Source organism: Ostrea edulis, chromosome 4 (assembly GCF_947568905.1).
Source record: "Ostrea edulis chromosome 4, xbOstEdul1.1, whole genome shotgun sequence".
Taxonomy (NCBI): Eukaryota; Metazoa; Mollusca; class Bivalvia; order Ostreida; family Ostreidae; genus Ostrea; species Ostrea edulis.
Window position 1 is genome coordinate 180,411 of NC_079167.1, and position 17,683 is coordinate 198,093.

Consider the following 17,683-nt stretch of genomic DNA (forward strand, 5'->3'; position numbering starts at 1 on the left):
GTCTCGATCTAATAGAATGCACTGGTGATAATGGAATATTGCTAATAAATATGAGAAGTTGACGATGGCAAAGCTGAATTAATTAGGGTTAGGGTCATAGAATTGAAGTGTTAGATTACCGTTAATATCTGTTTTCCATAAGCTATTAAGGTGAATTTAAAGAACAACATATACAAGGACAATCTAAAAGTGTAATTTTACTTCGACAGGAAGAACGATTACCTCACCAGAGATAGAGAAATCACTAGGACCCCAGTACTCACGATATCAGTCAGACGTGAGAGGAAGAACAGATTTTTACCCGAAAATGTCAATTCCAGACTTTGACGACGATATATTTACGTCAGTAATTCGAAAGGATTCATCTAGGATATCTTCTCATGGTAAGAGGTTTGTGCTGAATTTGGACAAATTGAAATTGACATAAAAACAGTTTTAAATAGATCTTTGTATTTATGTCAGAAGTTCAAATAGATTCATTTACTCCTCCTGGGCACCTGATCCCACCTCTGGTGTGTCTAGGGGTCCGTGTTTCCCCAACTATCTATTTTGTATTGCTTGTAGGAGTTATGGGATTGATCACTGTTCGTTATCTTCACCTTGCATCTAAGCAATATGTTCATGGTAAGACTCGGGTGGTTAATTCATTGACTGGTTTTAAAATTTAAAATTCAGGCCCCTTTACGAGGATCTACTGAAAATGACATCTAACAAGGGGATCCTTACTCCTCCTGGGCAGGGTCTCTATTTTGTTATGTGTGTTATATAATCTTTTGATGTATGTTAAATATCACCTTATCCTTGTGTGTCCAGGGATCCGTGTTTGCCCAACTCTCTATTTCATATTGCTTATAGCAGTTATGAGATTGATAACTGTTCGTTATCTTCACCTTTCATGGATCATTGTTCATTATATTCTCCTTTCACTTTACATCTGATTATATATTATGCGTTCTGCAAGCATGGTTTCCAGTTTTGTCTGATACCTACCACGACACAAGACATGAAGATATATTTAGATTTCAAACGAAATTAGAAATATATTCTTAATAGCATCAACAGAACTTATCGTGCAGTTATGTTTATCTGAATATTTACTGATTTCCTAAATGTTAGCGGAAAATTGTAAAATGCATTACGGAATCAAAATTAATGTGTATATGAGTTCATTTTTGTGGGACCCGGAAGCACCAACTCTTCAAGCAAACGTATTTATCCACTTTTGAGCTTTTAGTTCTAGTTGTATATTATATTTTAGAAGTCCTTGCTTCTATAACCAATTCTGAAATACACTATAACAGTATATCACATTAAGTCTCTATGATATTGAAAAATGTGTTTAGCAAGGACGTAATCATTTATCCGTGTGTATCTTGATATATTTATGGGTTTTCATCGTCTCTTTGCTAGTTTTCTAGTGCTCGGTTATGGGTCAGGGTTAGGATAACCCTAACCAACATGACGGATCTTGTAGAAAGTGTGCCATTATTCAAAAGTACCTCTCCATGACCTCATTTTGGAATTATATTGCAATACCTGTCCACTTAGTGTCACTGTGAAAGTAAGAAGAAATTTGAACAATTGATTTATCTTGGGGAAGAGGTGTCGTGACCAGAAAATAGGTTACTGTGACCTCATTTCAAAATCACAAATCACGCAATGACAGCTTGATATCTCCAGCATGGTAATATATTGTAAGTCTTCTACATATTTTCCAGAAGAGCGTATCATGTACACTAGTGGTGCACGTTATTCAATTTCAGAATAACTCTTGTGATTTATAGGCTCTTACCCGACAAAAATAGAAGAAGAGCAATGGAGAAAAAAGAAGAAATCGTCTAAATCTAATGCTGATATGATCGGCTGGAAGCATCCAGAGCACTTGATTTCTCCGAAAGGTAAGTCTGCGATTGTCTCTATTTTGAAGAATATCATGATTGTTATTCTTTCTTTATTTTCTATGATCATTCAACAACTTGAATCACCATGAAAAACTGTGAAAATAACGAATAGTAATCAAGATACCATGGCTATCTGATGCATGTTGGAGGTAATGTGTTGCAACTAGAATGTAGGTAATAATGCCTCATTATGAATGTTTATAGCTATACATTGATAAAGGTCAGGATAAACCCAAAGACAAACTGAATCAATCACAAAGAATTCAAAGATTTAACAATTTAAAGAGAAATATATTAATGAAATACTACAAACTTTTACTAGGACTACTCAAAGGACGCAATCCACCAACATGTTCTTGTTCTTCACCTTCTTTCAACTACAGTCCAGCTGGACATGTCATTACTGGTGATGTTGATATAGTTGAAAATGAGGACCTCAAATCACTTATTCTTAAAGGTCCTAAATACAGAGAACCTCGGTCTTTTAATTGGCGACAGAACTTCATCTCTATTATGAGTTCTGTCGAAGATTATGCCAGACGATGGGCTAAATATGAAAAAGAAGAACTTGATACATTGTCAGAATGGGTTAAAAGCATAAAAGGGATATTAAAATCCCGCATTAGACACATGAAAACAAAAATACGTACCATCTATCCTTCTGTGTTTAGTAAACCAGAAGTGATAAAATAATTAGATAGGTTACATGAGGAATATGTTTTGGTTTCAGCTGACAAAGCTAGTAACAACATTGTCTTTATTTGTAAGGCTCATTATTACAACTGTATTTTAAACGAACTTGGCATTAATTCCACTTTTGGCAATCATACTTATACTCCAACTGCCCTTTCAAAAGACGAAATTCTTCAAAACCATGCTTCAGTTTTAGACACATTTAATATTCCAGTCAATGGGTCGAATGCATATGAGTTACCGTACCTATACTGGATTCCTAAACTACATAAAAACCCTTACAAACAAAGATACATTGCTGGATCCAGTAAGTGCTTTACTAAGCCCCTATCTTTGCTCCTCACGAAAATGTTAACAGCTGTGAAGGAGAAACTTCAAACTTACTGTGCGACTACATATGCCAGAAGTGGTGTTAATCAAATGTGGATTCTAAAAAATTCTAAAGAACTTTTAGTAAACTTGGAATCACATGATTTTTCCCAAATCAATAGCATTAAAACCTATGACTTTTCAACACTATACACGAACATTCCTCACGATAAATTAAAGACTAGACTTTTTGACATCATAGACGGTTGCTTCTTCAACAAAAACGGAAATATTCATATCTAGTGATCAGTCATTCAAAAACTTACTTTGTTAAACACCACTCTGATTCCACGCACAAGTACTCTGAAGTTGAAATAAAAAATATGCTAGAGTTCCTCATTGACAATATCTTCGTGGTCTTTGGTGATCAGGTCTTCCAACAGTCTGTTGGAATTCCCATGGGCACGAATTGTGCTCCTTTGTTAGCTGACCTGTTTTTATATTCATATGAAGCAGAATTTATTCAAAAACTTCTACATGAGAAGAAAAAATCTCTCGCTGTGACCTTCAATTCGACTTTTAGATATATCGATGACGTTTTGTCTATTAACAATGATAGCTTTCATTCATATGTCGATTTGATATATCCCTGTGAGCTCGAAATAAAGGACACCACAGAGTCGTCCACTTCTGCTTCCTACTTTGATATTTTATTGAACGTAGACATTAACGGCAAACTAACAACTCAACTGTATGACAAACGGGATGATTTCAGCTTCTCCATTGTCAACTTCCCACATTTATGTAGCAATATCCCATTATCACCTGCATATGGTGTTTATATATCTCAACTGATTCGATATGCAAGAGCTTGCTCTGGGTATAGTCAGTTTTTAAATCGAGGTAAGCTACTGACAAACAAGTTGATGGTACAGGGATTTCAACAGTCTCGATTGAAGTCAGCATTTCGCAAATTCTATGGTCGTTATAACGATCTAGTTCGTCAATACAACCTCGCATTGGGTCAAATGCTGTCTGACGTGTTTCATACCGATTGTTAAGCCGTTCTTGCACACTGATTTTGACTGCGGATAACTCCGTTTACCTGATCAGGATATGGGGCTCACGGCGGGTGTGACGGGTCAACAGGGGATGCTTACTCCTCCTATGCACCTGATCCCACCTCTGGTGTGTCCAGGGGTCCATGTTTGCCCAACTATCTATTTTGTATTGCTTGTAGGAGTTATGAGATTGATCACTGTTCGTTATCTTCACTTTACATAAAAGACAGTGTGCAATGATGGTGTACCACAGAGCTGAATCGACCTTAAATTCCAATCCAATTCCTTAACCCTAGTTCTGATGTAATTCGGCAGTCCTGCTGAACAGACGATTCCAGTCGTATTATTCAAGTTAATCTATTTACACAACTATTCCCCCTTTAATAACGTTTGAATTACAATGTGAAACTTAATGACCCAATTTTAAATTAACGTCCCTAGATTTTACCAGTATCATGATCAATGGTAAACCACCTGTTAAACAAACATTTTATGATAGTTCTCAGGTGGATTAAAATCAGCAGATACCATGACCTGCAGTCACCTGAGAAAGCTGTTTCGATAATAATAATAGACAATAATTACCGACATTTATATTGATGTATTACCTTCGAGATATCAAACATTTGTCATATGCACAGTCGTTAAATAGTCAACGTTGGTACAGAAATGAAAGTCAGTATACCCAAATATGAGATATGTTTTATGATTCTATTTCAGATCGCATGCGCTCGATTTCAAAATGTTCTGTAACAATTGTAAAACTCGTTATATATTGATCGCTAGAAATTCAGTTAGTTTTAATTTCACCGGATATACTTTCTGCACCAAAACTTTTCAGAATTTGACCTGTAAATCTTCTAACGTTGTGTCTTGCTGTGCCATTTCGGTATGTCAGCGGATTTTTGTCTGCACGCAGTGGTCATTTTCATTCATATATTAGTTCGATATATCCCTGTGGTCTCGAGGTCTGGGACACCACGTAATCCTCTTTGTCTCCTTAGTGATTGTGGGTTTTTTTAAAGATAAAATAATTACGACATGCTTGCGGCTCGGCTTTGTGACATGCGAGGTGGTTTTGGCTTCTCCATCGTCAGGCTACTGACAAACAACCTGATGTTGCAGGGGTTTGAATAGTTCGATCTAATAGAATACACTGGTGATAATGGAATATTGCTAATAATTATGAGAAGTTGACGATGGCGAAGCTGAATTAATTAAGGTTAGGGTCATAAACTGAAAGTGTTAGATTACCGTTAATATCTGTTTTCCATAAACTATTATGGTGAATTTAAAGAATAACATATCAAAGGACAAACTAAAAGTGTAATTTTACTTCGACAGAAATAACGATTACCTTACCAGAGATAGAAAAATCACTAGAACGCCAGTACTCACGATATTCATTTACTCCTCCTGGGCACATGATCCCACCTCTGGTGTGTCTAGGGGTCCGTGTTTCCCCAACTATCTATTTTGTATTGCTTGTAGGAGTTATGGGATTGATCACTGTTCGTTATCTTCACCTTGCATCTAAGCAATGTGTTCATGGTAAGAGTCTGGTGGTTAATTCATTGACTGGTTTTAAAATTTAAAATTCAGGCCCCTTTACGAGGATCTACTGAAAATGACATCTAACAAGGGGTGCTTACTCCTCCTGGGCAGGGTCTCTATCTTGTTATGTGTATTCTATAATCTTTTGATGTATGTTTAATATCACCTTATCCCACCTCTAATGTGTCCAGGGATCCGTGTTTGCCCAACTCTCTATTTCATATTGCTTGTAGCAGTTATGAGATTTATCACTGTTCGTTATCTTCACCTTTCATGGATTATTGTTCATTATATTCACCTTTCACTTTACATCTGATTATATATTATGCGTTCGGCAAGCATGGTTTCCAGTTTTGTCTGATACCTACCACGACACAAGACATGAAGATATATTTAGATTTCAAACGAAATTAGAGCTCTACTTATCGTGCAGTTATGTTTATCTGAATATTTACTGATTTCCTAAATGTTAGCGGAAAATTGTAAAACGCATTACGGAATCAAAATTAATGTGTATATGAGTTCATTTTTGTGAGACCCGGAAGCACCAACTCTTCAAGCAAACGTATTTATCCACTTTTGAGCTTTTAGTTCTAGTTGTATATTATATTTTAGAAGTCCTTGCTTCTATAACCAATTCTGAAATACACTATAACAGTATATCACATTAAGTCTCTATGATATTGAAAAATGTGTTTAGCAAGGACGTAATCATTTATCAGTGTGTATCTTGATATATTTATGGGTTTTCATCGTCTCTTTGCTAGTTTTCTAGTGCTCGGTTATGGGTCAGGGTTAGGATAACCCTAACCAACATGACGGATCTTGTAGAAAGTGTGCCATTATTCAGAAGTACCTCTCCATGACCTCATTTTGGAATTATATTGCAATACCTGTCCACTTAGTGTCACTGTGAAAGTAAGAAGAAATTTGAACAATTGATTTATCTTGGGGAAGATGTGTCGTGACCAGAAAATAGGTTACTGTGACCTCATTTCAAAATCACAAATCACGCAATGACAGCTTGATATTTCCAGCATGGTGATATATTGTAAGTCTTCTACATATTTTCCAGAAGAGCGTATCATGTACACTAGTGGTGCACGTTATTCAATTTCAGAATAACTCTTGTGATTTATAGGCTCTTACCCGACAAAAATAGAAGAGCAATGCAGAGAAAACAAGAAATCGTCTAAATCTAATGCTAGAAGCATCCAGAGCACTTGATTTCTCCAAAAGGTAAGTCTGCGATTGTCTCTATTTTGAAAAATATGCTTGTTATTCTTTCTTTATTTTCTATGATCATTCAACAACTTGAATCGCCATGAAAAACTGTGAAAATAACGAATAGTAATCAAGATACCATGGCTACCTGATGCATGTTGGAGGTAATGTGTTGCAACTAGAATGTAGGTAATAATGTCTCATTATGAATGTTTATAGCTATACATTGATACAGGTCAGGATAAACCCAAAGACAAACTGAATCAATCACAAAGAATTCAAAGATTTAACAATTTAAAGAGAAATATATTAATGAAATACTACAAACTTTACTCAAAGGACATAAAAGACAGTGTGCAATGATGGTGTACCACAGAGCTGAATCGACCTTTAATTCCAATCCAATTCCTTAACCCTAGTTCTGATCTAATTCGGCAGCGTCCTGCTGAACAGAAGATTCTAGCCTTATCATTCAAGTTAATCTGCTTACACAACTCTTCCCCTTTAATAAAGTTGAAATTACAATGTGAAACTTAATGATCCAATTTTGAATTAACGTCCCTACATTTTACCTCTATCATGATCAATAGTAAACCACTTGTTAAGCAAACATTTTACGATAGTTCTCAGGTGGATTAAAATCAGCAGATACCATGATCTGCAGTCACCTGGGAAAGCTGTTTCGATAATAATAATAGACAAAAATTACCGACATTTTTATTGATGTATTACCTTCGAGATATCAAACATTTGTCATATGCACAGTCGTTAAATAGTCAACGTTGGTACAGAAATGAAAGTCAGTATACCCAAATTAGAGATTGGCACGTTTCATTAAGAGATATGTTTTATGATTCTATTTCAGATCGCATGCGCTCGATTTCAAAATGTTCTGTAACAATTGTAAAGATCGTTATATATTGATCACTAGAAATTCATTTAGTTGTAATTTCACCGGATATACTTTCTGCACCAAAACCTTTCAGAATTTGACCTGTAAATCTTCTAACGTTGTCTCTTGCTGTGCCATTTCGGTGTGTCAGCGGACTTTTGTCTGTACGCAGTGGTCATTTTCATTCATATATTAGTTCGATATATCCCTGTGGTCTCGAGGTCTGGGACGCCACGGAATCCTGCTTCTCTCCTTAGAGGTTGGGTATTTTTTTGAAGATAAATAATGACGACATGCTTGTGGCTCGGCTTTGTGATATACGAGGTGGTTTTGACTTCTCCATCGTCAGGCTACTGACAAACAAGCTGGTGTTGCAGGGGTTTGAATAGTCTCGATCTAATAGAATATACTGGTGATAATGGAATATTGCTAATAAATATGAGAAGTTGACGATGGCGAAGCTGAATTAATTAGGGTTAGGGTCATGAAATTGAAGTGTTAGATTACCGTTAATATCTGTTTTCCATAAACTATTTAAGTAGGAAGCAGAAGTGTAACACTCTTTGGTGGCTTTCATTTCGAGTTGAGGGGGACATATTGATTTGACCCATCAATGAAAAGTATTATCGTTAAAAGATGAAATGTAGTCAATGTATTTAAATGTCGAATGGAAGATCACAGCAACAAAATAATTTCTTCTTCTCACGTAGAGAGTTTTGAATGAATTCTGCTTAATATGAATATAAAAACAGGTCAGCTAACAAAGGAGCACATTCCATGCCCAAGAATATAAAGAATATTTAAGAGGATGTCTCAGTGAGAAACATGCAAAATTCTCTGTTTGGATTCAATCTTTGCCAGTAGTATCTAGTATGAATGAATTAAAATTCTGAACATTTTATCTCGATCATTCTACTGGTACAAGGTGTATACCTGTTTCTAAATATAGACCTTCTGTAACAAGTTTTTAAGTCAAATTTTACTGGTTTTGCCTAAGAATATAAAGAACAACATTTAAAAGGATGTTTCCTGACTTCCTAAATGTTGGTCGGTCCTTCGAGTGAAACCGCAAAACCCGAGGCCCCGTGTCACAGCAGGTGTGGCACGATAAAGATCCCTCGCTGATCAAATGCCGTAAGCGCTGGGCATAGGCCTAAATTTTGCAGCCCTTCACCTAATTTCTGTGGAAACGAGGGGGTTTTTGGTCTTTCACAAAAATATGATGCGTGTGATGATTTTTTTTTAAAAAGTTTTATTTTTGTGCGATTTACTAAAGTAAGGCATTTCACCCCTCTTGGGCATCTAGCTATTTTACAAAATGAAGTGACGCATGCGCTGAAGTAATTGTTTATCATGGAAGCAAATTTGATAACGAAAGGATGTAGTGTTTGAAATGACGACGATTATGGTTGCTTTAATGTGGAATTGAATTATTTCAATTGTATTCCTTTGCGGTAAAAAGCATTTATGAATTGATTTATGTAAGGTTTCGAACGATTCACATGAAATGTAAGCTGAAATAAATTCAAACCGAAGCGCGACTGATTTCCGACATCCTTTATGAAGGCTTGGACAGAAACGAGGGAGTAGGAAAGACCGAATATAAATAACTCCATCGTCTCCACAGAAATTACCGAAATGGAGGCTACCATGCCTCCCAAAATCCTTGCTTTCATTAATGATTATAATTATTCATCTGTATAGTTAATTCACCCACGTGATCAGCTTGATTTAGTGTGGACTGCCGCTCCAAAATCCGCTCTTAATTACGCTCAAATGCTGCTGGGCTTTCTAATCAATTTTATCAACATTGTCGAGTCATCCGATATGGTATGTCAAACGCTGCAATATTTGATCTTTTCCATTTGTATTGTGTAATTTTTCCATTTGTATCCATATGTTACGTTAAATTGTTAACAACTAGGCCCTATGCCAAGCTATTGTCACGCGTGTATTTCGGAAAGAAAGACAAAGACAAAACACACACAAATCAATAAAAATATTCAAATTATACAATACAAATGGAAAATATAGGATACAAATGGAAATTTATACAATACAAATGGAAAATATAGAATACAAATGGAAAATTATACAATACTAATGGAAAAGATCAAATATTGCAACGTTTGATATGCCATAGTATCACATATTTCTTAAAGTACTTAGAATAATCTTGTGCTGCAATAGCAAACATACCATACTTCTCCATAATCCGAGACAAAAATACAAATGGCGGTGTGTTTTCAGTCTCCTCAGCAAAGGCAAGAGAATAACTGCTCACGCACAGTCGCATGTTATTGAGGACCGGTGTTGTAGCATGGACTTCACCCCGCATAGACTTTTCCCCCGAAAAGATGGGCCTGGCATAGAATTTCCCCAAAGGAAGAATTAGCCCGGGCCCAATTCCCCCTGGCAAAAATCGTCCTAGTATAGAATTTCCCCCTAAATGACAGTACGCTTTCTCCCCCTTCTTACATTTTAGCTATGTATCCGTTTCCTGTTCTATTACTAGAATTCTCTTCCTTATCTAGACCCAGAAATTCTTCTGATTATTTTTTTTATTTTGAGCAGGGTCGTGTATCACAATCATCATCTTATGTTGTTGGGGGGTTTTTTAAAGAAGAAAAAAGAGGAAATTATTCAAATCGTGTAATGGTATATCAAAATTCATTAATACATCTCAAGTCTTTGCTGTTATATACCAGTATGTAACATCTGAAATAGTGAAATTGGGAAGAAGCTAAAATCTTCTTAATTTGAAATTTCGAATTTAAATAAACGGGAAAATTAACTTACTTTTATTGTTACAGTGCATCTAATTTACTTTTTAGATATTTTAATTCCATATCTTTTTGTCGACTTTTTACGAAAACCCTAATAACATTAGCCATCGTTAAAGTCTTTTGGGAAACATATTGTATTTACTATATGCAATTCAAAGTTTTCAGCGTGTAAAACCAATTTCAACATCTTTAAAAAAATCCTTTATTTTATGAATATCATAATATTAATGAGCGCATATCTATTTCATTAAGCTATAACAATTTAACAGCTCACATTTATTTCTTTTTGTATCTTTTTTTTATAACATGTACCTCTTTATAGCAATGATAACAAATTTCATTGATTATTATCTTCAATTGCATGGGTTTGCTTCATTCTATATTTATTCAAAAGCTTCTACATGAGAAGAAAAAGATTCCGGACGATGAAATCCGAAAACAGGAGGGGGAAATTCTATACCAGGGTGGTTTTTCCACCCAGGGGGAAATTCTATACTGAATTTGTACATAGGGGGAAATTATATACTAGGGCGCTTTTTTCCCCTATGGGGAAGATCTATCCCGGGCCCGTTTTTCTAGGGCGAAAGTCTATGCGAGGGAAAGTCTCTGCTACAACGTCGGCATACTAGAAACTTCCCTCACCACTTAATTCGTGATAATTGTCGGACCATATTTATATATATATATATATATATATACTTTGCATATTGTATTAAAATTGTATTAAGAATGTGTATAGCTGATCAACCAAATAAATGTGACAGAGAATGAAAACTTATTAGAATTTCATTTTATTTTTTTTTTATTTATTTTTTTTTTTAATCTTTTATTTAATTCAATATCAACAAATATATAAATCATTCATTGTTCTACTTATTCAAATATTCGCTCATTTAGTATACATTATACATTACTGAATATGTAGAGCTATATATAATACAATTTTATGCAATAAAGTTCATTTCATTTTATTTATTTGATTACTCGTGTATTCAAAGGAAATTTGTGATAATTCTCATAAATCTTATACCAAGAAAAATATTCACACTTCATTCTGAAGAAACGCACACGTTTTTATTTGCTATCATTGTTTAATATGAATTGATTTCACTATTGTAGGTATATCACTTTCCCAAAAGGTTGTTTTCTCCGCCTCTCAGATATCCAGTATAACCGTACCTGTTGATAAAGTTCGTCATATCTCTGCTGTGTTGTCTGTCAGACTGTGGGTGAGTGATTATTGGGGTCAGCTCCTACAGGTGGACTCCTCCGGACGCGTACTACACGACATATTGAGAGTTGAATACTCATCATTTCCATTTAAATTCGAATGTACAGGGAGTCACACCGTCACAGAGGACGGGGACCTCCTGCTTATAGACGACGATAAAGTCCGTAAGTTAACATCAGACGGGACCGTCATCACACTCCTCACACAAGACTGGGGAGCACCCTGTATCCACTCCTCCCGTATTAACGGCGACATATTGGTGGGGAGTATTAGCAAAGTGACGAGGTACAACAGGACAGGACGGAAACTCCAGGTCATTGAGAAGGACGATAAAGGACATAGTTTGTATAGATCACCAATCTACATCACGGAGAACAAGAACGGAGACATCTGGATTTCTGACCTGGATAAGGGAGCAGTAGTAGTGGTGGATAAATCAGGACGTCATCGGTTTGACTACGGAGGTCGTCAGTCTGACTACACAGATCGTCAGTCTGACTACACAGGTCGTCAGTTTCCCTTTTCACCCCGTGGTATCTGTAAGGACGTCCTCGGACACGTTCTGGTCTGTGATTTTTATAATAACAGCGTCCACCTCCTGGATCAGGATGGTCAGTTCCTGTCTCTACTGCTGACACGAGAACAACATGGAATACATCTTCCTACGGCTCTGTGTGTGGACGACCAACACAACCTCTATCTGGGACAGTGCGACAGTAACACGATAAACGTGTACAAGTATCTAAAGGATACGGACTTCAAATAAAATTGAAAGTTTGATCAACACCTTTCAAAATCCATTATTTACCGGATATTATGGAATTTTAACTTGTGTGCAGTCAATGTCTGATTGTGTGATATTCCAGAAAAGTGACCAAAGATGTCTTACTTTTTGTTGATTAGAAACCAATATAATCCGATTATACAGTTTACATATATACATCATATAATCCGATTATACAGTATACAGTTTAGATATATACATCATATAATCCGATTATACAGTATACGGTTTAGATATATACATCATATAATTTGTCACAAATTCACGTGTACGTATTGTTCACTATCTTGATTACTGTGAAAATTGTCGTATGATGTACAATAATGTTAAAGTTAATGATATTGTGAAGAAACCATTGAATTAAAATTAAACAATTCTAAAACGGAGATTTGATATTTTAAGAATAGAGAAAATTAAATGGTTTGTCATCCGTTTTTTTTAAGGATAGTAATATTCAATTTTGAGTGTCGGTAAAATGGGAAGGCAAACCAGGGTCGCCCGGGCAATTTGAAAGCGGGGATTTTAAAGCAGTTTAAGGTAGCGCCACATAAGAGAATTCGGAATCTTTACGCAAAAGGGGGTGGGGGTTGCCACGTGAAATTTCCCCCAATCTATTTTCTAGAATAACGCATAGTATTCCACGACTGGAAGTGCATACTAATAGGCAAACCTTTATTTTCATCAACCAATGTCGGGCATGGGGGAGGGGGGTCGGGTTTACCCTCCCTCTACTTAACATTACGGGCCCTCTAAACGACAGAACGGCGATGATTGAAAAGAAGAAAACCCTGTAGTGTAATGTAGAGCACACCATGATCTTGTATAAAAAAAAATCTGCATTAATCTCTACCCAATGTCAAGGCAATTATATCCTTAGAGTTTATATATTAATCCCATGTAGTATTTTAAAGCGAAGATAACGAACAGTGATCAATCTCATAACTCCTACAAGGAATACAAAATAAAGAATTGGGCAAACACGAAACGCTGAACATACCATGGGTGGAATCAGCTGTCTAGGAGGAGTAAGCATCCCCTGTCGACCGGTCACACTCGCCGTGACATTCTTCATAGAGTTTATAAACCCTGATAAATCAGAACAATATTACAATGTACATACTCTTAATCAAATAACTTAAAGATTGAATATTTCAGCATTCGAATCTTGTATATAAAAGTTTCATATATGTTAAACCTCCACCTTTCCTGTTTTATCTTTATTGGTAACGATCTATTGAGATTTACTCCTATAAATAATCAAACTGATCACGATCAATAAAAGTACGATGTCTGTGTCATAATGAGTAAAGTTCCTGGGTCTTTTTCTATTCAAGAAATTAAATTCATAGTTCTTTTCTTGATGCATGCATCAAACGAAAACTTGGACGGAAAACTTCATCAATTACTGAAAGTAGGAAAAATGACTATTTATATTTCTTTTAGAGACGCGCCATTTCAAAACAGAAATTAAATAGTTAAAAGAAATGTATGCAAAACTATCTGGAAATTTAAGTTATTGAAGAAAAAAGACTTGACTAGATAGAGCGCATTTCTGCTTCAATTTCTTGGTGTTACGGATTCAAGTTACTTTTAAATTCCTAATTTTTTGTGGATCAACACTTGATTTTTTTTTAACGAAAATACAACAAATTATCCCCTTATTTCAACAATTTCATAGACGCTGTATTTCTAGTTTATTTCTTTTATGAATTAAAGAATATTTTTTGAATGCGAATTGTAGATTTGAAAGAAGTAAACGTAATAATTATACTAATAAAAACGCAATGTTGATAATTACGCGTACTAAAACCACTATTTGTTTCGCCTTCCATTTCGTTATCAAATTACATTAAACACGATAGCTCCCACAAAGATTCGCTCTGGATTCACTGAGTCTGAAAACGACGGTACCTACACTCTCCGTCACTTTTTACCCACATCCCTATAATGAATAGATCCACCCCTACATTGAAGGATCCACACCCCTAAAATGAGTGGACCCACACCCATTCAATGTAATGAATGCACACCCCTACAATGAATAAATCTACACCACTGCAATGAATGGATCCACACCCTACAATGAAATGGATACACTAGAGAAATAATGACAGACTACATACCCTTCTGTTTCTATGTTTTCCCCACCCCTCCTACATTGAAATTCTGGATCCACCCATCAATGTAGCTAGCAAAACAATCCCTTTTAAAGAGGACGTTTCAGAACTCTACTGTGTATTAAAATAAAATGTTTCGATACTTGCTTAAAATGAGTTTTCATACCATGTGTTACTTTGTCGTCAGCATAAATGTTATCAAGCTTACAATGGAAGGTGAAGATAACGAACAGTGATCAATCTCAAAACTCCCGCAAGCAATACAAAATAGATAGTTAGGCAAACACGGACCCCAGAACACACCAGAGGTGGGATCAGGTGCCTAGGAGGAGTAAGCATCCACTGTCGACCGGTCACACCCGCCGTGAACCTTCTATCCTGATCAGGTTAAAGGGAAAGGCACCCCAAATGATTTTTACGTGATAAATGATAGGATTAATCATATGATAAAGATTTGTCATACAATTCTGTTGATACATGGCCTAGATATGCTTCAGTACTAATTTGAAAACGTCAAAAATTGAAATTCCCGCGATCTATAAAGGCTGCTATGATGTGTAACTCTTTTGTATTCAAGACCACAAAAATCAATAATTTTGACGTCACACCGTCTGTTCCGGTTTTGATGAGATTCTAAGATCCTCCACAGGTGCTTGGGTTCACCCCCCTCCGAATAAGCTACATGAATTGATTTAATTATTTTTTTCTTGAAAATATTTCTAATGCATGTCAACGTCTTGCATACCCATAACGTCCAAAATAAGTCCTTTAAAATAATATCCTCACTGGTTATTATAATGTTCAGAACTTATTAATAATAACCAGTGGCCTTGGGTATTGTTTTTTTTAAAAAGGCTTATTTTGAATTATTTTGGACGTTATGGGTATGCAAGACGTTATTGACATACATTAGAAATATTTTCAACAACAACAAAAAATAATTAAATCAATTCATGTAGCTTATTTAGAGGAGGGGGGGGGGGCTGAACCCAAGCCCCTACGAGATATCAAAGATGTGCATGTGGTAGATCTTACGAATAAAATAGGTTGATGCTTTCCTGGTAAGCAGTTAATTACACTAATGTGAAGGGGAGGTGTGAAAAAAGGTTATTTTTTGAAATTCCCCACTCAACCAAGTCATTTGAAAAGAAAAGACTACGTAAACTGTGGATCGATCATTTGCGTTATGACAAGTTGAGGTTCGATACATTTGTATGAAGAACGTGTACCGTCTGTCTGGTCTGCGACTCGATTGAACGTCTTCTTTTCTCAATTTTTTCTTGCGAAAGAACGGGCTCAAATCTATACCGCTCCAAACTTAACTGTTCGTGGCTTGTCATGTTTACAATGCAACTGACGAAATCAACCGGAATAGACGGTGTGAGGTCATACATTAAACTTTCATGGTCACTCTCTTAGCGACGGGTAATTTAAAATACATGATAGATTAAAATTGATTTAATTGTTAAGCAAGGATTTTTGTTGTTAAAGACTGTCATTTACGATATCAGTAAGTAATACTTTATTCATAAAAGCAACTATGTGGTTAGGGTTGCCTTTCCCTTTAACGGAGTTATCCGTAGTCAAAATCAGTGTGCCAAGAACGGCCAAACAATAGGTATGAAACACGCCAGACAGCATTCGATTTGACCCAATGATAGGTTGTATTGACGAACTAGATCGTTACAACGACCACACAATTTGCGAAATGCTGACTTCAATCGAGACTGTTGAAACCCCGAGCTGTAACATCAACTTGTTTGTCATTAACCTTCTTCGATTTAAAAACTGACCATGCGCAGAACAATCTCTTGTGTATCGAATCAGTTGAGATATATAAACATCACATGTAGATGATAAAGGAATATTGCTACATAAATATGGGAAGTTGACGATGGAGAAGCTCTTTCAAGAAGACCCCTGTAAACGCGAGATCGTTAACTCGGACGCGATCAGTAACGCGGATGCAGTTATGCAGATCGATAGTTTGATAGCGTGTGAGTTTTGGTGTTATTAATGTGTTGATGCTTTATCTAGTTTGAAGTTTTACAATGTATTAGAATATTAGTGACAATCTATGAGCTGTAGTATCATTTAGAAGACATGATCTGTGTCATCTAATAGACACCCCGATGTACAATGATTAATGACAGATGTCAAATCAGCAATATCGCCTGCAGGTTTTCTCTCTCTCCATAAAATAGGGGAGGACGCACTGATAGAAGGGGAATTTTGGAGACTTCATAACCTAAAACCGTTTTTAAAAGTATTTCCAGGCTTTGATTTGTTTTCGTAGTCGCGTGCGCGTGTGTATGTGCGGTGGAAGGGGGGGGGTGTAACCTTTCCTTATATAAGTTCAGTTCATAACTTATGTCAGTCACCCAATATATCTTTACTTCCATATAAAAATGGAAGAGGGTGATTGTACCCTTCCCTCCTCGATTCTACGTGCCTGATCTTTATTTCCTGTTTCTATATTTCCTCAAAACCTGATTAAAGACAAAACGGGGATCTCTAGTGAACTAAGTGTGATATATAACATGTGCAAAAAAGGTTCAAGATGACACATGTATGTCAAAGTCGACCCTGAAAGGCATAGGGTTCATCTTTTATCTAAAAAAAAATGAGATCACAATATTTTGCGAGAAGAACTCCAAAAAAACAAAAACAAATTTGTAGCATTAATTATGAGTTATCTATAGCTGCAGCGCTTTGAAAATGAAATCATTTTGACGTTTTAGCCCTGTATAAAATTGTACTGCCCCAACGTCAGTAAGTTAACCAGATGAAAGTGTTTCAGTTGAATTTATTATGATAACACAATGATGTTGATGGTAAAAAGCTGTAAAAAATACAAAAAGTTCAATTACAATTGATGTCCAAACATGCGTTCCATAAATAGACACACAACATAATTAAAGAATGAATTATGGCACAAACTGTTTTCCATAGTTTTAAATTTTGAACAAGGCCGCATTCTAATTTACTAGCAATTCCAAAAGTTATACTATTGTCTTTGATTATAGTGCAGAACACAATACCAAACTCATAGAAAATAATTATTGCATCACATAACTACTCATTTTACAAAATGATAGCAAACGTTCAATATGTGAAACACGTGGTACATC

At 35.8% G+C, this 17,683-nt stretch overlaps 1 protein-coding gene and 1 long non-coding RNA gene across 2 annotated transcripts; both read left to right on the forward strand.

Moving 5' to 3' along the window:
- Positions 1-302: 302 nt before the first annotated feature.
- On the forward strand, positions 303-6,686 carry LOC130053895 (uncharacterized). The gene is made up of 3 exons (XR_008802124.1): positions 303-383; positions 1,785-1,898; positions 6,660-6,686. It is a non-coding gene; the product is annotated as an uncharacterized LOC130053895 (long non-coding RNA).
- Positions 6,687-6,893: 207 nt separating this feature from the next.
- On the forward strand, positions 6,894-12,417 carry LOC125667395 (uncharacterized). Its single transcript, XM_056162388.1, has 2 exons — positions 6,894-6,906; positions 11,540-12,417. Exons 1-2 carry the CDS (start codon positions 6,894-6,896, stop codon positions 12,415-12,417), a joined length of 891 nt encoding a protein of 296 aa, XP_056018363.1.
- Positions 12,418-17,683: the final 5,266 nt, after the last annotated feature.